The 22,111-nt window shown below is 43.6% G+C and overlaps 1 protein-coding gene across 1 annotated transcript; it reads right to left on the minus strand.

Annotated features, from left to right (window-relative positions):
• Nucleotides 1-516: 516 nt before the first annotated feature.
• Nucleotides 517-1,212, minus strand: LOC135543807 (keratin-associated protein 5-1-like). Its single transcript, XM_064971141.1, has one exon. The coding sequence runs from the start codon at nt 1,210-1,212 to the stop codon at nt 517-519; it is 696 nt and encodes a 231-aa protein (XP_064827213.1).
• Between the last annotated feature and the right edge of the window lie 20,899 nt (nt 1,213-22,111).

The raw sequence follows: 22,111 nt of genomic DNA on the forward strand, positions 1-22,111 counted from the left end.
TATATATATATATATATAAATATATTTGTTATGTTTACCATCATTTAATTAGGCAAGTCAGTTAAGAACACATTCTTATTTACAATGATGGCCTAGCCTGGCCAAACCCTAATCCGGACGCGGCTGGACCAACTATGGGACTCCCAATCACAGCCGGTTGTGATACAGATGCATTTCATGTGTCGTCATAGTGGTCTCTGACATGTGGTCAGACTTGCTGAGGTGGAACAAACTTAAAAACGTATGCTTTATTTCAATGCTGAATTGAATGTCATTGAGAAAACAGAAAGATGTCTGTATTTTTTTGCAAACAGCCTTTGAATTAAAAAAATAATCAAAGAAGTATTCATCTAGTTTTTCAAAAGAATCTGAAATCTGATAATATTTTTTTGCTGGTAACATACTTGATTACAGTTTTGTTTTTATGTAATCAGATTTCATGTAATGCAAAACATGTAATCAGTTACTTCTCAACCCTGCACGCACACAGGCACGCACACAGGCACGCGCACACAGTCACACAGGCACACCCACACAGGAACACAGGCACACAGGCATGCGCACACAGGCACGCCCACACAGGCACGCGCACACAGGCACGCCCACACAGGCACGCGCACACAGGCACGCCCACGCAGGCACATAGGCACGCGCACACAGGCACACAGGCACGCGCACACATGCACGCGCACACAGGCACACAGGCACGCCCACACAGGCACGCGCACACAGGCACACAGGCACGCGCACACAGACACACAGGCACGCCCACACAGGCACGCCCACACAGGCACGCGCACACAGGCACGCCCACACAGGCACGCCCACACAGGCACCCCCACACAGGCACGCGCGCACACAGGCACGCGCACACAGGCACGCCCACACAGGCACGCGCACATAGGCACACAGGCACGCTAAACACAGGCATGCGCCACAGGCACACAGGCATGCCCACACAGGCACGTGCACACAGGCACACAGGCACGCCCACACAGGCACGCGCACACAGGCACGCTCACACAGGCACACAGGCACGCGCACACAGGCACAGAGGCACGCCCACACAGGCACGCGCACACAGGCACAGGCACGCGCACACAGGCACGCGCCCACAGGCACGCGCACGCAGGCACGCCCGCACAGGCACGCCCGCACAGGCACGCCCGCACAGGCACGCACGCACACGCACACACACGTGTCATAAAGCATCATTAGCATCATCCTAGTAAACTTAATCTGAGGAATTAGTCGCGATCCTATTCGTTTAGCCGATGGCTCCAACTTAATCAAGACAAATTAGCAGATAAAGGAAGAGGTGCTCATGAATATCAGTACTCATTTAAAATGTCCTGAACAATTATTCTGATTCCCATAAAATAGCCTTTGAGTGACTAAAATATCACCTATATATATTTGAAAATTACTTTCTCTCATGGCTATCTACCAGGAAGTTTAAAAAGACAGGTTGAGTGGGCGGGGATCTTATATTCATGAGCTCACCTTGACTGACAGCTCTTTGAAACACCCATGTCAAGCAACTTGGATGCAGTGAGCAGTGTTGGAGTAAAATCATCTCAAGCATATTTGATGATACACAAAGCAACTCAAACAACATTGAAATTGCATTAACGCAGTCAAAAATGTTTTATACATACACCGTTTGGCATGTGTCTTCTGTAACACAGTTCACAGCAGCACTTGACTGCGTCAGAGTTTTCAACGACCCCCCTTTTATTCCATGCTGGCTGAAGACCTAGCTAGCTAGTAGCTAGTAGCTAGCTAACACCAGACACAGATGAAAGGAGAAACATAGACGTATCTTTGCCATAGATGAATAGGGTGATCTTTTTTATTATATTTGTTGACACCCTACAGTCAAATTTTGGCACCAGTAGAGTAGCTATCTAGCAATATACACCACGCTCCTCTGCAAAAACACGCCTTCTCCGATGTTGGTTACAAGGTGGTACTTATTCAAATTAGGTAAGAGAATATCATGTTACCATTGGTGTATTCAAATGAGAGAGTTAGGGTGATGTCACCCTATCCCCTTAATAATCCTGCCTCCTGAATCCAAGTGTTTGACAAGGGAGGGGACCAGTAACTTCATGATCAAACTTTAGCAATGTAGAAACAACCGTTATTTTTCATACTTTGTTTATCATACTTTGATCTAGTTTCATCCAAATATCACGCAATTTCATGAAAAACATGATTTTGACTGTTCATTACCTTTTCCATTTGTTTGCATTTCATAAAATTTTGCCTATGTAGTGTACTACTTTTGACCAGGGCCAATAGGTCTCTGGTCGATAGTAGTACACTATATAGGAAGTATGATGTCATTTTGGACGCAGACTCGGTCTTGGAGTTTAGAAGAAACACTCTGTCATGTAAATCAGTAGCCTGGTACTATCTAAATGACATTCAAGTAAAAGGGTCAATTTGTCATGTGGTTCTCCACTATGGGACAGCATCCATTACGGGACAGTTCAGGAAGCATTTCATATGTGAAACCTACCAAAACATATACATCAATCAAAATCATTCAGGCTAGAAACAGCCCCATCTGAAGAAAGGCGAATTCTGTATGGATTTCGCTCCCTTGCAGAGGGAAACTGGCTAATGAATTTGGATCACTTCCTGTAGTTACATGCCATAGTCCGTCAAGCAAAACCACTGCTGCTGTTGCTCCTACAATGAAAGGGATGGTAATACACTCTCTGTGTTGTGTGGGGATCGCTATTGATTTAATTCAAATCTAGTTTTCTGGTACACCTCCTGTTCCATTTTTGCCATGACATGTTTTAAATACAACAAATTAGCATACTACATCAATAGATGTAGACCACCATGGTGGTTCGGTCCTGTTTAGAAAATAAGTCGGTATGTAGGTTGTTGTTAACAGCGTGCCAACCTACAGTCGCTTAAATTCCCCGTTTGTGTTCTGAATTGCTTTCCCATTCATTGGGACAATAGGAGACATTTTGAAAGATGTATCTCTGCTTCTCTTTCACGACACAATTAACTGTTAAGTTTATGCTGCATTTAATCTGTACACAAAGCTACAGTTTTGCTATACAGCTTTAAAAGTATGGAGACATACTTTATGCATACATTAATGCACACACACACACACACACACACACACACGTTGCCACACACAAGCACGCACACCAAGTTCATGCATTAAGACTTTGAGGAATGTTGTGCATTTGTATGTGTATAAGTGTGTATGGCACTCTTTCCTCGCGCCTCTTATCTTCACAGCAGGCATATGTTCCCAAACTGAGTGACGAAAAAAGCTTTAGTAGATTTCTACAGAGGCTTCATACCGCCCTTCACTGACATGCATTGTACATCACTGAATTGCCCAGCAGCACAATACCAAAGACATTAGCTGTTTATTCAGGCTTTCAGATGTTATTTTAGAAAAGCTGCATGATTTCTGTGATGCAGGGTACCTAGTGGTGTCAACCATTTACACCTGGATGAAACTCACAGCATACAAGCAAAATGTTCCTCCTACATCAACAACAACATTAACACTAATGTTACCCCAATTAGAGAGAGCTTTTACTCTGTGACAGTAACTGTTGCTGAAGTCCTCCTCCCCATCACATCTATGTTTAGTGGCAGGGTGATGATGCTTCCACTATCAAGCCTGTCAGAATAAGACCACACATCCACATGAACAGTGAAAGCTGTGCCGAGAACACTAAAGACGTGTACATGTTATTTGAGTGTCTGGTATTTCAAATACTTTTTTCTGTGTATTTGAACGTTTTCAAAAACTCAGCCGAAAACAAGCCTTTTATTTGACTATTCGAATGGTTATTTGTAAAGTAAAATTCATTTTAAATATACCAAATTGTATTTGAGTGTTTTTTCGACTACTATTTTTAAATACCTGAGTTATGGGAGTTTGAGTCACTGTACTTGCATTTTAAAATACTTTCCATGTGTATTTCCAAAATATACTAAACTATTTGTCTTTTCAAATTAAATATATCTGATTACTTACTTCAAATGAATGTGAAAGTAATTGAGATTTTTGAAATAGTATCTGAACCCAGGTCTAGAACACTCAAAATCAAAAGAGAATGTATGTAGTGTCTTCTTTTGGAGAGCACATGTTGGGTTATACAAAAACACAGTACAGAATACAGTTTTGTATTGGAAATGTATATTTCTATGAATTCTGCAGCATGCGTATTTCTTTGAATTCCACACTGTAAATGGATTACAATCAATAGAATGGATTAGCTATTGCTTATAAGTAGGTGCTATTTTTCAATTTCTTAGTAAAGCATTTGCAGTGTAACACATTACATATGGTGAGCTTCAGAAACAGGTGTTCCTCTGTTTCATGTTCATGTGCTCTTCAACACCTCCATGTTGTTGTTGAGGCTGGCTTTAGACATGTAATCATGGGAGGATAAGGTGGCGGGTGAGGTACTGTTGGTGTGTGCTTGATAAAGCACAAGTGTAACAAGTTCTCACACTTTGACCAATTTGACTTCCGCCGTCTGTTCAGGTTTTTACAAATGTCAAATTTCGAAATTGCTCCAAAAGTCACATTTTGAATTTTTTTGGACACCCTGGGATGCTCCTCCTGCTGCAGCTGCACCTGAGTTGTACCACTGCTGTCACCGGTGCCTCTGGGCTGGGTAGGTTTAGAAATTCATTCTGAATGGTTAACCCCTCTGGCCAAAAGCCAGAGAAAATGCAGAGCGCCAAATTCAAATAAATTACTAGAAAACTCAAACTTTCATGAAATCACACATGCAAGATAGCAAATTAAAGCTACACTTGTTGTGAATCCAGCCAATGTGTCAGATTTCAAAAAGGCTTTTCTGCGAAAGCAAACAATGCTATTGTCTGAGGATAGCACCGTAGTAAACGAAAGAGAAAAGCTTATTTCAACCAGACAGGCGTGACACAAAACACATAAATAAAAATATAATTCATGCCTTACCTTTGACGAGCTTCTTTTGTCGGCACTCCAATATGTCCCGTAAACATCACAAATGGTCCTTTTTTCGATTAATTCTGTCGATAAATATCCAAAATGTCAATTTATTTGGTGCGTTTGATCCAGAAAAACACCGGTTCTGTTATGAACTTGAGTGAAGACCCAAAAGCGGTTTTAACAGAAAACAGAGTTCTTTAATGAAAAAACAGGAATGGCATAAATCCTCTTCCAACGTTGTCAGCGGAACAAAAAGAACGTTAGTATAGTGCAGGTGGCACCTGCCAGGCAGACTCCGACAGGACAGGACAAGGTGGAAGCAAACGAGACGACAGCTTGCTTCTGGCATCAAAAAACACAAACAAGAATCAGACACTGAAAGTAGCAGGAACAGAGAAAGAAATAGAGACCTAATCAGAGGGGAAGAGAGAACAGGTGTGAAAGAGTGAATGAGCTAGTTAGAGGAGATGTAGAACAGCTGAAGAATGAGAGACAGAGAAGGTAACCTAAAAAGACCAGCAGAGAGAGAGAGTGAAGAGAAAGGACAGGAACAGACATAACAAGACATGACAGTACCCCCCCACTCACCGAGCGCCTCCTGGCGCACTCGAGGAGGAAACCTGGCGGCAACGGAGGAAATCATCGATCAGCGAACGGTCCAGCACGTCCCGAGAGGGAACCCAACTCCTCTCCTCAGGACCGTACCCCTCCCAATCCACTAGGTACTGATGACCACGGCCCCCGAGGGCGCATGTCCAAAATCTTACGAACCCTGTAGATGGGTGCGCCCTCGACAAGGATGGGGGGGGGGGAGGGACGAGCGGGGCGCGAAGAACGGGCTTAACACAGGAGACATGGAAGACCGGGTGAACGCGACGAAGATAGCGCGGGAGAAGAAGTCGCACTGCGACAGGATTAATGACCTGGGAAATACGGAACGGACCAATGAACCGCGGGGCCAACTTGCGAGAAGCTGTCTTAAGGGGAAGGTTCTGAGTGGAGAGCCATACTCTCTGACCGCAACAATATCTAGGACTCTTGGTCCTACACTTATTAGCGGCCCTCACAGTCTGCGCCCTATTACGGCAAAGTGCCGACCTGACCCCCTTCCAGGTGCGCTCGCAACGCTGGACAAAAGCCTGAGCGGAGGGACGCAGGACTCGGCGAGCTGAGATGAGAACAGCGGAGGCTGGTACCCGAGGCTACACTGAAAAGGGGATAGACCGGTAGCAGACGAGGAAGCGAGTTGTGGGCGTACTCTGCCCAGGGGAGCTGTTCTGACCAAGACGCAGGGTTACGAAAAGAAAGACTGCGTAAAATGCGACCAACAGTCTGATTGGCCCGTTCGGCTTGACCGTTAGACTGGGGATGAAAGCCGGACGAGAGACTGACGGAAGCCCCAATCAAACGGCAAAACTCCCTCCAAAATTGAGACGTGAACTGCGGGCCTCTGTCGGAAACGACGTCAGACGGAAGGCCATGAATTCGGAAAACATTCTCGATAATGATCTGAGCCGTCTCCTTAGCAGAAGGGAGCTTATCGAGAGGAATGAAATGAGCCGCCTTAGAGAATCTATCGACAACCGTAAGAATAACTGTCTTCCCCGCTGATGAAGGCAGTCCGGTGATAAAATCTAAAGCGATGTGAGACCACGGTCAAGAGGGAATGGGAAGCGGTCTGAGACGGCCGGCAGGAGGAGAGTTCCCAGATTTAGTCTGCGCGCAGACCGAACAAGCGGCGACAAATCGACGCGTCACGTTCCCGAGTGGGCCACCAGAAACGCTGGCGAATGGAAGCGAGCGTACCCCGAACGCCGGGGTGGCCGGCTAACTTGGCAGAGTGGGCCCACTGAAGAACGGCCGGACGAGTAGGAACGGGGAACGAACAGAAGGTTCCTAGGACAAGCTCGCGGCGACGGAGTGAGAGCGAGTGCTTGCTTTACCTGCCTCTCAATTCCCCAGACAGTCAACCCGACAACACGCCCGTCAGGAAGAATCCCCTCGGGGTCGGTGGAGACCTCAGAAGAACTGAAGAGACGAGATAAAGCATCAGGCTTGGTGTTTTTTGAGCCCGGACGATAAGAAATAACAAACTCGAAACGAGCGAAAAACAGAGCCCAACGAGCCTGACGCGCATTAAGTCGTTTGGCTGAACGGATGTACTCAAGGTTCCTATGGTCAGTCCAAACGACAAAAGGAACGGTCGCCCCCTCCAACCACTGTCGCCATTCGCCTAGGGCTAAGCGGATGGCGAGCAGTTCGCGATTACCAACATCATAGTTACGTTCTGACGGCGATAAGCGATGAGAGAAAAACGCGCAAGGATGGACCTTGCCGTCAGAGAGAGAGCGCTGAGAAAGAATGGCTCCCACGCCCACCTCTGACGCGTCAACCTCAACAACAAACTGGCTAGAGATGTCAGGTGTAACAAGAATAGGAGCGGATGTAAAACGATTCTTAAGAAGATCAAAAGCTCCCTGGGCGGAAACGGACCACTTAAAGCACGTCTTAACAGAAGTAAGGGCTGTGAGGGGAGCTGCCACCTGACCGAAATTACGGATGAAACGACGATAGAAATTAGCGAAGCCCAGAAAGCGCTGCAGCTCGACGCGTGACTTAGGAACGGGCCAATCAATGACAGCCTGGACCTTAGCGGGATCCATCTTAATGCCCTCAGCGGAAATAACGGAACCGAGAAAAGGGACAGAGGCGGCATGAAAAATGCACTTCTCAGCCTTCACATAAAGACAGTTCTCCAAAAGGCGCTGGAGGACGCGTCGCACGTGCTGAACATGAATCGAGAGAGACGGAGAAAAAATCAGGATATCATCCATGTAAACGAAAACAAAAATGTTCAGCATGTCTCTCAGGACGTCGTTAACTAGTGCCTGAAAGACAGCTGGAGCGTTAACGAGGCCGAAAGGAAGAACCCGGTATTCAAAGTGCCCTAACGGAGTGTTAAACGCCGTCTTCCACTCGTCCCCCTCCCTGATGCGCACGAGATGGTAGGCGTTACGAAGGTCCAATTTGGTGAAAAACCTGGCTCCCTGCAGGATCTCGAAGGCTGAAGACATAAGAGGAAGCGGATAACGATTCTAAACAGTTATGTCATTCAGCCCTCGATAATCCACGCATGGGCGCAGGGACCCGTCCTTCTTCTGAACAAAAAAAAACCCCGCTCCGGCGGGAGAGGAGGAGGAGACAATGGTACCGGCGTTGGAGCGAAACCGACAAATAATCCTCGAGAGCCTTACGTTCGGGAGCCGACAGAGAGTATAATCTACCCCGGGGGGAGTAGTTCCCGGAAGGAGATCAATACTACAGTCATACGACCGGTGTGGAGGAGAGAAGTGGCCTTGGAACGACTGAACACCGTGCGCAGATCGTGATACTCCTCCGGCACCCCTGTCAAATCGCCAGGCTCCTCCTGTGAAGTAGAGACAGAGGAAACAGGAGGGATAGCAGACATTAAACAGGTTACATGACAAGAAACATTCCAGGATAGGATAGTATTACTAGACCAATTAATAGAAGGGTTATGGCGCACTAGCCAGGGATGACCCAAAACAACAGGTGTAAAAGGTGAACGAAAAATTAAAAAAGAAATGGTTTCGCTATGATTACCAGAGACAGTGAGGGTTAAAGGCAGCGTCTCACGCTGAATCTTGGGGAGAGAACTACCATCTAAAGCGAACAAGGCCGTGGGCTCCCCTAACTGTCTGAGAGGAATGTCATGTTCCCGAGCCCAGGTCTCGTCCATAAAACAGCCCTCCGCCCCAGAGTCTATCAAGGCACTGCAGGAAGCAGATGAACCGGGCCAGCGGAGATGACTGGAAAAGTAGTGCGTGATCCAGAAGGAGAGGCCTGAGTAGTTGCGCTCACCAGTAGCCCTCCTCTTACTGATGAGCTCTGGCTTTTACTGGACATGAGGTGACAAAATGACCAGCGGAGCCGCAGTAGAGACAGAGGCGATTGGTGATTCTCCGTTCCTTCTCCTTGGCCGAGATGCGGATACCCCCCAGCTGCATAGGCTCAGCATCCGAGCCGGCGGAGGAGGGTGGCAGTGATGCGGCAGGTGGCAGTGATGTGGAGAGGGGAGCAGCGGAGAACGCGAGCTCCTTTCCTCGAGCTCGCGACGAAGATCAAACCGTTGCTCTATGCGAATAGCGAGAGCTATTAAGGAGTCCAGACTGGAAGGAACCTCCCGGGAGAGGATCTCGTCCTTAACCTCGACGAGGAGACCCTCCAGAAAACGAGCGAGCAAAGCCGGCTCGTTCCAGTCACTTGAGGCAGCGAGAGTGCGAAACTCAATAGAATAATCCGTTATGGATCGATTCCCCTGACATAGGGAAGACAGGGCCCTGGAAGCCTCCTCCCCAAAAACAGAACGGTCAAAAACCCGTATCATCTCCTCCTTAAAGTCTTGATACTGGTTAATACACTCAGCCCTCGCCTCCCAGACTGCCGTGCCCCACTCACGCGCCCGTCCGGTAAGGAGAGAAATGACGTAGGCGATGCGGGCTGCGCTCCTGGAGTAAGTGTTGGGCTGGAGAGAGAACACCACATCACACTGAGTGAGGAATGAGCGGCACTCAGTGGGCTCCCCAGAGTAACACGGCGGGTTGTTGATCCTGGGCTCCGGAGACTCGGAAACCCTGGAAGTGGGCGGTGGATCGAGGTGGAGTTGGTGAACCTGTCTTGTGAGGTCGGAGACTTGGACGGCCAGGGTCTCAACGGCATGTCGAGCAGCAGACAATTCCTCCTCGTGTCTGCCTAGCATCGCTCCCTGGATCTCGACGGCGGAGTGAAAAGGGTCCGGAGCCGCTGGGTCCATTCTTGGTCTGATTCTTCTGTTATGAACTTGAGTGAAGACCCAAAAGCGGTTTTAACAGAAAACAGAGTTCTTTAATGAAAAAACAGGAATGGCATAAATCCTCTTCCAACGTTGTCAGCGGAACAAAAGAACGTTAGTATAGTGCAGGTGGCACCTGCCAGGCAGACTCCGACAGGACAGGACAAGGTGGAAGCAAACGAGACGACAGCTTGCTTCTGGCATCAAAAAACACAAACAAGAATCAGACACTGAAAGTAGCAGGAACAGAGAAAGAAATAGAGACCTAATCAGAGGGGAAGAGAGAACAGGTGTGAAAGAGTGAATGAGCTAGTTAGAGGAGATGTAGAACAGCTGAAGAATGAGAGACAGAGAAGGTAACCTAAAAAGACCAGCAGAGAGAGTGAAGAGAAAGGACAGGAACAGACATAACAAGACATGACAGGTTCCAACTTGTGCAACGTGACTACAAAATAGCTCAAAAGTTACCTGTAAACTTTTCCAAAACATTTCAAACTACTTTTGTAATAAAACTTTAGGTATTTTTTTAATGTAAATAATCGATAAAATTGAAGACGGGATGATCTGTGTTCAATACAGGAGGAAAACAAACTGTAGCATGCTTTCTGGTCACGCGCCTCTATCCAACAGTACACTTCAAGTTACCCTCGTTACACAAAGGAAAAACCTCAACCAATTTCTAAAGACTGTTGAGATCCAGTGGAAGCGAACGGAACTGCAAGAAGGTCCCTTAGAAATCTGGATTCCCAATGAAAACTTATTGAAAAGAGAGTGACCTAAAAAAAGCTGTGTTTAAAATACTAGCACACAGCTCTGACACCATGCATACCCCACCAGAGGTCTCTTCATAGTCCAAGTCCAGAACAGACTATGGAAGGCGCACAGGACTACATAGAGCCATGATTATGTGGAACTCTATTCCACACCAGTTAACTGATGCAAGCAGTAGAATCAGATTTAAAAATAAGGTAAAAACAGAACCTGTTGAACAATGGGGACTGTGAAAAGACACACACAAATGTGCAGAGACATGCATATGTACACATTGTGTTATTGTTGTATGGTGGAATTGAACATTTTGTGTTATGGATATGTGGTGGTGTAGGGATGTCGTGATGTGCTGTTTAACCTCTCTAGGGTATGTGGGACTAGCGTCCCATCTGGCCAACATCCAGTGAGATTGCAGAGCGCCAAATTCAAAAACAGAAATACTCACTATAAAAATTCAGAAAACAAGACATATTTTACATAGGTTTAAAGATTAACTTCTTGTGAATCCAACCACGGTGTCAGATTTAAAAATGCTTTACGGCAAAAACATACCTTACGATTATTTGAGAACATAGCCCAGTAGACAAATCATTACAAACCAGCCAAGAAGAAGAGTTACAAAACTCAGAAATAGAGATTAAATTAATCCCTTACCTTTGATGATCTTCATATAGTTGCACTCAGAAGACATTCATTTACTCAATAAATGTTCCTTTTGTTCGATAAAGTCACTTTATATCCAATAACCTCTGTTTTGTTTGCACGTTTTCTTCAGTAATCCACAGGTTCATACGCAGTCAAAGCAGGCAGACAAAAAATCTGGGAAGTTCATAGAAACATGTCAAACGTTGTATATATTCAAGCCTCAGGTTGTTTTTAGCCTAAATGATCTATAATATTTCAACCGGACAATAACATCTTCAATATAAAAGGTAAACAAGAAATGCACTCTCATGGGATTGCGCATGAAAAAGCTCTGCGACACGTCAGGGTCCACTCATTCAGTCTGCTCTTACTCCCTCATTTTTCAGAATACAAGCCTGAAACTATTTCTAAAGGCTGTCGACATCTAGTGGAAGGCAGAGGCACTGCAATTTGAGTCCTAAATCAATGGATACTGTCATAGCATTGTATAGAAAACTACAAAACCAACATAAAACAACTACCTGAATAGATTTTTCTCAGGTTTTCAACTGCCAAATCAGTTTTGTTATACTCACAGACACTATCTTAAGGTACAGGGGGCAGCATTTTCACTTTTGGATAAATATCGTGCTCAATTTCAACTTCCTGCTAATCATGCCAAGAATACAAGATATGCATATCATTAGTAGATTTGGATAGAAAACACTCTGACGTTTCTAAAACTGTTTAAATCATGTCTGTGAGTATAACATAACTTATGTAGCAGGCAAAACCCAGAGGACTAACCGTTCAGATTTTTTTGAGGTCTCTGTCTGTTCAGTAAATTCTCATTGGGAAACGGTATTTCTTAGGAACTTGTTTTCAGTTCCTACCGTTTTCACTGGATGTCACCAGTCTTTGAAATTTGGTTGAGGTTATTAATTTGTGCAACAAAGTACGGCCATCTTGGAACTGCATAACACAGTTGAGAGTTGCGCAAGACTTGAAAAGTAGCTTGATTTGTTGTCTTCCTGTATTGAACACAGATAGACCCGTCTTCAATTTGATCAATTATTAACGTTTAAAAATACCAAAAGTTGTATTAAAAAAGTAGTTTGAAAAGTTTTGGCAAAGTTTACAGCCAACTCTTGAAACATTTTGTAGTGACGCAATTTGGAAGTGTAACGGCTTTCGTTGTGGGAAGGAGGAGCGGACCAAAATGCAGCGTGGCTGTTATTCATTTAATTTTAATAAAGAAACTATACACGATAAACTAACAAAATAACAAACGTGCGAAAACCGGAACAATCACCCACAAACACACAGTGAAACCCAGGCTACCAAAAATATGGTTCCCAATCAGAGACAATGACTAACACCTGCCTCTGATTGAGAACCATATCAGGCCAGACATAGAAATAGACAAACAAGACATCCAACATAGAATGCCCACTCAGATCACACCTTGACCAACCAAAACATAGGAACATACAAAGTAAACTATGGTCAGGGTGTGACAGGAAGCTGTTTTTTTTCTGGATCAAACGCGCCAAATAAATGGACATTTTGTATATATATGGACGGAAATAATCGAACAAAAGGACCAATTGTGATGTTTATGGGACATATTGGAATGCCAACAAAAGAAGCTCGTCAAAGGTAAGGCATGTTTTTATTTTATTTGTGTTTTGTGTAGCGCCTGCAGGGTTGAAATATGCTACCCTCCTTGTTTACTGTTGTGCTATCATCAGATAATAGCTTCTTATGCTTTCACTGAAAAATCTGACATATTGGCTGGATTCACAATGAGTGTAGCTTTAATTTAGTATCTTACATGTGTGATTTAATGAAAGTTGGATATTTATAATTTTATTTGAATTTGCCAAGCTGCATTTTCCCTGGCTTTTGGCCAAGTGGGACGCAAGCGTCCCCTATACCATAAGAGGTTAACAGTTTTGGAAACTTTAGAGTGTTTTCTATCCTAATCTACCAGCTATATGCATATCATATCTTCCGGGCCCAAGTAGTAGGACGTTTAATTTGGGCTTGCTTTTCATCCAAAATTCTGAATGCTGCCCCCTACCCTAGAGAAGTTCATCTTTAGCTCATTCAGTACAAACAAAGTTCACTATTTTATCTTTCGTTTTATATGCAATGTAGGTGCTTTGGTGTGTTTGGACCCCAAGAAGAGTAGCCTTGGCAGCAGCTAATGGGGATCCCTAATAAATACAGCATACAAATTCCATTACTCAAAGGACCTAAGCAGGATGGGGTCCTCCACCGACAGATTGTTTCTCCTTTAAAAATATGGCTGCAACTCCTCCGTAGGACATTTGGCCAGCCACCACTCCTAGACAAATTGGCTGACTTTGGAGAGAAGAGGGTCTCTTACTGTCTATTTAGTCAGTTTCCAAAGGTCTGTTGGAGTTGTTTTCAGATGTTTCAGCAAGCAGACCAGCTTAGGAGGAGTATTGGGGTCTTTGGGCAGCTTGCTGAGACCATCAGCGTTAGCTCATATTGGTATTGCGCATGAGGGCTCATCTTTGCAGTCGCCCAGAGGCTGATGGCTGAATGTTCTTCAGCTCACCCAGGAGCCCTAACCAGGGCTTATGGTCAGTTTGTAGGGTGAAGTGGCGTCCGTATGCACACTGGTGACATAACTTCACCTCTTCTCTGTGGGTGCCAGCGAGCCCCTTATGTGGGGGCATCACTTATGAGTGTCCGCTTTGGGATGTAATGCACAAGCAGTGCTGAAAATGACAGCAAGTCCTTGGATTTCTGGAAAGCTGTTTCTGGGGTGTGTGCCACTTCCATTTTACTCCAGCTTTCAGGAGGAGATGCAGTGGGGTCAGGACAGAGGCCAGGTCAGGAAGAAAGCGGCTATAGTAGTTTAACATCCCAAGGTAGGCCTGTAGCTCACTTACATCCTTGGGTTCAGGTGCCTCTGATTGCTCTCACTTTCTTGTCCAGGAATTGAAGCCCTTTTGATGTGATTTTCTGCCCCATATACTCCACTTCGAGGGCCAGGAAAACACACTTGGATTTATTCAAGCGAAGCCCTGCACTCTCCAGTCTTGACAGCACTATTATGAGTTTTTTTTAGATGGTCTTCCTCAGTGACACCAGTGAGAAGGATATCATCCAGGTATACAGCAGTGTGGTTGATGCCGCCAACAGATTCTCCACTATCCTTTGAAAGATCTCTAAACAGAAGTTGTGTGTTCTGAAACAGCCCCTGGGTGTTTATTGTAACCACTTTGCTGGATTCTTCAGCCTGAACCAACTGCACTGCTGGAATGCGTGAGACATGTCCAGCTTGGAAAAGCATGTCCCACCAGATAGCTTTGTGAATAGCTCCTCTATCCTTGTCAGTGGGCAGCCTGGAAGCTACATTGGCAGTTAGCTTGTAATCTCCACAAATCCTGATATTTCCATCAAGCTTCATTACTGGGACAATGGGGGCAGCCAGCTCAGAGTAAGTGGTCTGGAGCCTGTCCAGCTCTGCCTCGACCTTCTGTTGTAATGCAAACAGCACTTGGCCGGCTTTGTAGAAGCACGGTCGAAAGGATGGGTCCACCTGAATTTGAAAACCTCTGGTGCATGTTTAGTGTGCATGTCAAATCGCTATCTGCTTGTCAACCTTCATGATTGTTTTGAACATCCCTTGCCAGTCCGGTTGTAGCACTGCCATCCAATCTCTTCCCAGAAGATTGAGCCCCTGACCTTGGACCACCAACATCTTCAGTCATGTAGTTTGACCTTTGTAATGGAGATTGAAGCGCACTTCACCCAGCAATGGAATGTGCCCTCCTGTGCATGACTTCAGCACTATACACTAGGGCCCTGATTTCAGAGTGGGTGTCTCTTCTCCCTAGACCGCTGGAGGCACACATTTGCGATATGGTCCTCGCTTTTTGCAAAAGTGACATTTTGCACCCTTAAAAACCTCTTAGATGTACATTTGAACATTTAAAAAAAAACTTGACATTTTTTGATTTCCACCTAAATAGACATACCCAAAAGTAACTGCTATTCATGAGTAATTACATGATTCTTAAATGCCAAAACATGGTATATTTGGAAAGAAGACATGTGGGAGATTATGAGGAAATGATTCGAAGATAAATAGGAGTTACGTAGTTCAGAATACACAAGATGAAGCACACACAAAATAACTTACTAAAACATCTGCCCATTTCTAGTTGTTAGGTCTATCAATCACATTTTTTTTCCTGACACTGTTCACCTGTTTTGGGAGCCATCGGATGTTCTTCCAGCTCTGGGCATCAATAATTTACGTATAGCTTGTCAATGAAAAATTACTTTCAAAATAAAATTTGAAAAACTGTTATTTTGTGTGTGCCTGTAAGTTTATCCTAGGCATATCCAATATATTGGTCCCACACACCAATTAATTGTTTACAAAAACAATATAAAAGCAACAGAAATACATACAAATAAATATATTAAAATGTCTTACCAAACACAAACTTGGTTACAGATGTGTCATTCAATAAAAAAGATGCAAAAATATAAATAAGCTGAACTATTTACAAATGGCATTCGTGTTCGTTTTACATCTCAGGTGTAGGATTAGATTTCACCATATCTTGTGCATGTCTTGAAGCAGTCCCTCTCAACCAGGAAACAAAAAGTGAACTGGCATTTCCGACAGAAGATCTGGATTTTCACCCTTTTCCACGTGTTTTGTGCAATGCTTGCAGTACTTCCTATTGTCTTTTGGCATGTGTGTAGGATAGTGGCGCTCACCTTGAATGGGGGGTTTTGTCTTGTGATGGTTGTGATGTTGCTTTGGGCTGGCTCCCAATTCAGTCATTTCTCTCGGAAGGCCAACTGGGAGAGAGGGGTTTGACCTTTTACTTTGGCCATCTGCTTGTGGAGAATGAAAGCATTTACTGCAGCAATATCCACTTCCTGGTCTTGTAGAGGACCTGGTAGTAGCCTATCAGAGCATCAGATAGGTTGACACCCCTCATGCTGGCACTGTAGTCCTTCACAGAAACAGGGACATACTTCCTTTTTCAGCCTCCTTGAGACATGGTTGTTATTGAATGCCTTATGCTGTGTGGTGGGCATGGTTAATTCCCTAGTATCCTTCCATCTCACAAAAAGCAGCTTGTTAAGCCTGATCCAAAGTATGGTCCCCCAAATTCACTGACTTTGTCATGTCATTTACTTTGGTCTTGGGAAAACTGATTAAGTTTGGATGAATTGTGCCACAAGTCTATTTTTTTTCAAGAGGTCTATGAAAAGTGGATGTAGAACCATCAGATAGGGTGATTGACATAGCAGTGGGGGGTGAAGACCTTGACCGGCGGGGGGCGCTTGGTGGGGAGGGGTGGCTCCCGAAGTCATCCTTCAAATCACGTTGTTGTTGATCAATCGGAAGTAATCAAAACAGCAATAGGCTACAGTCATTGGTGAATAAAATAAAGGGATATGTTGTTGTTGTTAACCTTTATTTAACTAGGCAAGTCAGTTAAGAACAAATTATTAATCACAATGACGGCCTAGATCAGCCAAACTCGGACGATGCTGGGCCAATTTTGCACCGCCATATGGGACTCCCAATCACGGTCGGTTGTGATACAGCCTGGATTCGAACCAGGTTGTCTGTAGTGACGCTAAACTTGATCTGTAGGAAGCTGTACTGCAACGCCAGCTGTGCCACCAGAGACTCTGGGTTCGTGCCCAGGCTCCAAAGCGTTCCTCTGATCCGAGTCCGACTCCAGTATTTTATTCAAAGCTTTTATGTCGGTATGGAGAAGTCATATTTTGTTCTACAAATTGTTGAGATATTAAAGCGATGAAATCTGTTTACAGCGTGTTTGGGTGCGTTTCGTGTCTGAGCCAGGGAGCAATAATTCGCATTACACATAAAAGGTCTTGGCCTTGCTTTGTCTCACCCAGGTCAAATGCATATCCCTGGAAAGCTTATCTCATTGGCTACAAGAAAGTTAAGGTTCCATAGTAGCCAATCCCCGGTGTAATAGATGCCTACAGCTCGTAAGTAGGCAATGACATTTTTTTCATGCGTCAAGATATAGTTGCTCGGTGGACATTAAATGTTTCCATTAAGTCATACATCATCAGATACCATTGGCAATAGGCTAGATTTGTTACTAACAACTTACGGATTCATTTCAGCCCCCCGTGTAGCGATAACTCAAACACAGACCTAATTGAAGCTTACCTTGTTTGGTGAAAATGTGTAAAATAAACAATTTGACTCTCAGGGCTAGTGATCAATAACGGTAGGTCACTGGCAGACATCATCATGATCTGTGGAGACCCGACATATTCCGTGTTTATTTTGTTTATGCAACACTAACTGGAAGGTAGGTAGCAGCTATCTTGAAATTAGGTCATCGGCTCGGCCTGCCCTTATACATTAATATGCCCATATAAGTCACCAAAGATTATAAGGCACAGGTCAATAACCAAAATACTAATCTTTCTGCAGACACCCTGCTTTTGTAGATAGTGGCTACTGTTCTCATACCAGACAGAATTGAATAAAACAAATCTAATAGGGTCCCCAAATACTTTAAAGCGACAATTATCAGGTGAGTGGTTATTTTTGCTATGGTAACAAGCAGTTACATAAAATGTGCATTTTCCCTCCCAAGAACGTGGCTGCTCAGAAGAGGCCAGTGACAGCTTGTTTAGGCTCTAAGTACTTTGTAGGATCTGTGTCCCCTGGACTGATACCTCTAGTGCTATTGCCTTTTCCAAGGCTGGTTTCCATGATAACTCTGCATTAGCTAGTAGGCGATGTTGTGTCTGCTCACATCCTATGCCCTATACTAGCTGATCTCTTAGATGCTCCTCTAGTGTCTCTCCAAACTCACAGTGTGATGTTTGATGCTTTATTCTGGCCACATGAGCTACATGAGATGAGATACTTAAACCTCACTACTATCACGTTTGGTTAGGGATCAAGGTGTTCTCCAACACACTGTATCAGATCTGCTTAAGTTACTTGAGTGGGTTGTTGTGGTGCTATCAAGTCCATACACTTTACCAAAATATGCCGTAACTTCTCCGGTTACAGTGATTTTTTTATATATATATTTTTTTATAGTTCACCTACGAGACTCCATCAGCAGTGTACCAGTCTAACAAGCGATACTTAGCTTTCAGTGCTTTCTTCAAGTTCTGTTTGCTTTCTGCACTACCCAACACTGTGTGCATCAGGCCCAGCTAACCTAGTATTCTTTACAACACTCACAAACTCGCTAGCGAGCCATCAAAACTGTGACTCCGCCTCCACAAGGTCTGCTAATCGGAAGTTGTAACCCCGAATCATCAAACAGATTACTTTTGTTCTCCCTCTCAAGGTAAATCTGAACTGCTTTATTTCCTGTTTTACAGCGTTGAGTCCCTTAAGGCCACATCTGCAACTCCATCTAAAACTAACCCATCACTCATGTTACCATAGCGAGTGACACAGGGAGCAGGGAGGAGGGAGGTAGAGACAAGAAACAGCAACCAACCAAGCTGACTCGTGCTAAAGTAGACTAATAGCTGCCATAGCTAGGTTATTTATCATCAAATATGATTACGTAATACCTGGCTTGGCTGAATCAAACCGGGAGAAGCTAGTTAAAATAGTTAGTGTTAGCTACAGTTGCAAATAACAACAATTCCATTCTGCAGCCTAATTATTGGCTCTTGGTCGTTGTAGCCTAACCTTCCTCTTAAACTTTTGATTCCATCATTTTAATACCATCATCCATTGATTAGATAGCTCCTAACGTTTGACTGTAGCCTATTGCCGCTTTGATGACTTATGACTGATCAACAACAATAAGAAAGAAGCGCCATGCTCCACTCTTGTGAAAAGCAAGAGCAGCAGCATAACTTATAACCTCTCTCTCTTTCTCTCTCTCTTTCTCTCTTTCACTCACTCTTTCTCTCTCTTCTTTCTCTCTCCCCCCAGTCGCGTTCGGACCTGCACTGGCCCTTCCATACAAGTCAGTTAAAATGACACATACCCGAGACCTATGACAATCAGTTATTTCTAATTCTGGATCTGGACCCACATGTGTCCTGAGTCGGTTCTCAGGTATTTGGGTACAGGTGGAACCATGAAGACCTCTAGTTCTCCTCACCCCTGTTCAGGTCACGTGATTCAGAAGGAGTCAAATCAACTATGCTTAGCCTAATACACCGACTAAAAAAACACCAAAAACAATTTAGTCCAATCAACATCAGCTAAATATGATGTGGCTGTCCATGGTCCTGATTTGTGTGCGTTCGTGCAAGTAAAAAATATATGTTGACTTACCCTACTTGTAAAGAAATGCCAATGCCATCCTCCTCAGTTTTATCTTCACCAAACGGTCTAGGACTCTGTCATACAGTACACACTTTTATATTCTGTTGTCCTAGGCTACCTGGCTAAAATATTTGCTCGCAAGCCTAACTTCCTTCGTGGGTAACGTTAGCTAGTTGACATTAGCATTCTAGATCTAGCTACATATTGAACTTCCATCCTCTCAGTCCAGGGGCACAATGTATGAATTTGTAGTTGGATCAGAATCGTTGTTATATTAATTGGCCAGTATGGAGAATGAAGTAAAACCACAAGTCAAAATCCCTTTCTCCATCCATGGCTAATTTAGGAAAGGAACAATTTTAGCTAGCTAGCTTAGCCACCAGAGGACAACAACACAACAAGATGCAACAATTCATGTTATTTCTGCCAATTACGTATTTCTCCCGATACGATGTGATAGGATTGAGGCCAAATCCAAACTGGCTTCCCTTGACACTTTTTTTGGTGCCCCAGGACCGTTCACAGTTGAGCTCGCTCAGTTTAGCTCAACGCTGACTGGCTATTATTTTATGCTTTTTTATCAAGGGAGCCCAAATGCTAGATGGCTTTCTTTGCAATCGACGCTACGGGCGGCAACAATATCATACTATTTTTTAGATAGATGGCCTACACATACAGAGACAGAGGTGTGCTGTTTCACTCGCTTGGTTGCTTTCTCTGGTCAGCCTCTTGAGAATTTAAGGAAAATTATGAAAACTCAGAGACGTTTTTCTTTTTTACTTTGTATTTTTTTGTTGTTGTTGGGAAGCCTGGCTCCTTTGGCATTCATGAACACACGTCACAGCGTACTACTATGGTTGACCCTGTAAAACAACACATTTCACTGCACCTATCTGGTGTATATGACAATAAAACATCTACTGACCCCAGACCAGTTGATATACAACTCTACTGTATTGATCTTTGTATGGGTTACTAAGGGGGCCTGGGGAAAATATATTGCCTAACATGGGATGTTGAAGTTCATACAGAAGTTCAAATAAAAATAAATGTAATAAAATAAAATAAAATGGTATTGGTCACATACACATGGTTAGCAGATTTTATTATGAGTGTAGCGAAATGCTTATGCTTCTAGATCCAACAGTGCAGCAGTATCTAACAGGTAATATCTAACAATTCCACAGCAAAACCTAATACACACAATCTAGTAAAGGAATGGGCTGAGAATATATAAGTATAAAATACATGGATGAGCAGTGGCAGAGCTGCTAAGATGCAATAGATAGTAAAGAACAGATAGTGAAGGATAGAGTATACACATGAGATTAATTTCTTGTGATGTGTAAACAAGCCCTAAATAACTTGTTAATTTACAATCACAAAAGTTGGTATCAGCACAACATAACTATATAGCAATTACTGCAGGGCTTTGCTTCAAAACACACATTGGAAGAAATGTCATGTCATTTGTATAGTAAATTAGTGGCAGCACAGAAGCCAGTAAATTACTGTTGATTTACAGGACCTTTACTGAAACACAAATTTACAGCATATTACTGTAATATCTGAATTTACAGTGCATAACTAGAAGCACAGTGGTGAGTAAGCTGTTGCAGATTTACAGGGCAGGCAGCTAGTGTCAACGATGGGCAGTATTTCTGTTACATGTATTTGATATAGATATATGAATAGTTTAAATAACTATTTTGTCATTTGTATTTCAATGGTCTGAAGTACAATTCATGTATTTTGTAAATGTTTAATTAGAATAAAAGATTTGTGTTTTTTCCAAATATGAAAATAAACTTGCAAGCAGCGCACTTAACTACAATATTTCTGATAGAAATAACATTACATTTTGACTTGCTATGACTGTGATATGTTTTTGTTTATCTACCTTAGTTTAATGCACCACTCACTGTTATTTGCTCTGGATAAGATGTTCTGCTAAATGATCAAACTATAAATGTAAAAACGAACACCATTTGGTGGGTATTATTATTATTATAATGAGCTCTGCCCTCAAATGAGGCCACATTTGATCAAAATACTAATAGTTGGAGGGCAGAACTCATTTGAAGAACACCCAGCAGTGTGCTTTGAAAGTGTTCATATTCACATTTACATTTTGTCATATAGCAGACACTCTTATCCAGAGCGTTCTACAGTCAGCGCATTAAAATAAGGTTAATGTTAAAAAAACATAACAGTCATAAAATGTTTCTGTAACCATTGCCAAGAATGTTGTTGTAGTTAAAACCTCTACAGGATCAGTAGGTCCCCCATGGGTCCCCCATGGGATGGTTGAGCTAACATAGGCTAATGCAATTAGCATGAGGTTGTAAGTAACAAGAACATTTCCCAGGACATAGACATATGTGATATTGGCAGAAAGCTTAAATTCGTGTTAATCTAACTGCACTGTCCAATTTACAGTAGCTATTACAGTGAAATAATACCACACTATTGTTTGAGGAGAGTGCACAGTTATGAACTTGAAAAGTTATTAATAAACCAATTTGGCACATTTGGGCAGACTTGAACAGAAATGCAATGGATCAGTCTAAAATGTTGCACAAAATCA

The sequence above is a fragment of the Oncorhynchus masou genome, chromosome 8 (genome assembly GCF_036934945.1).
Source record: "Oncorhynchus masou masou isolate Uvic2021 chromosome 8, UVic_Omas_1.1, whole genome shotgun sequence".
Classification (NCBI taxonomy): Eukaryota; Metazoa; Chordata; class Actinopteri; order Salmoniformes; family Salmonidae; genus Oncorhynchus; species Oncorhynchus masou.

Bases quoted from the DNA above. Each gene is read 5' to 3' on its own strand.
- LOC135543807 (XM_064971141.1), bottom strand. From the start codon at position 1,212: ATGCTTTATGACACGTGTGTGTGCGTGTGCGTGCGTGCCTGTGCGGGC.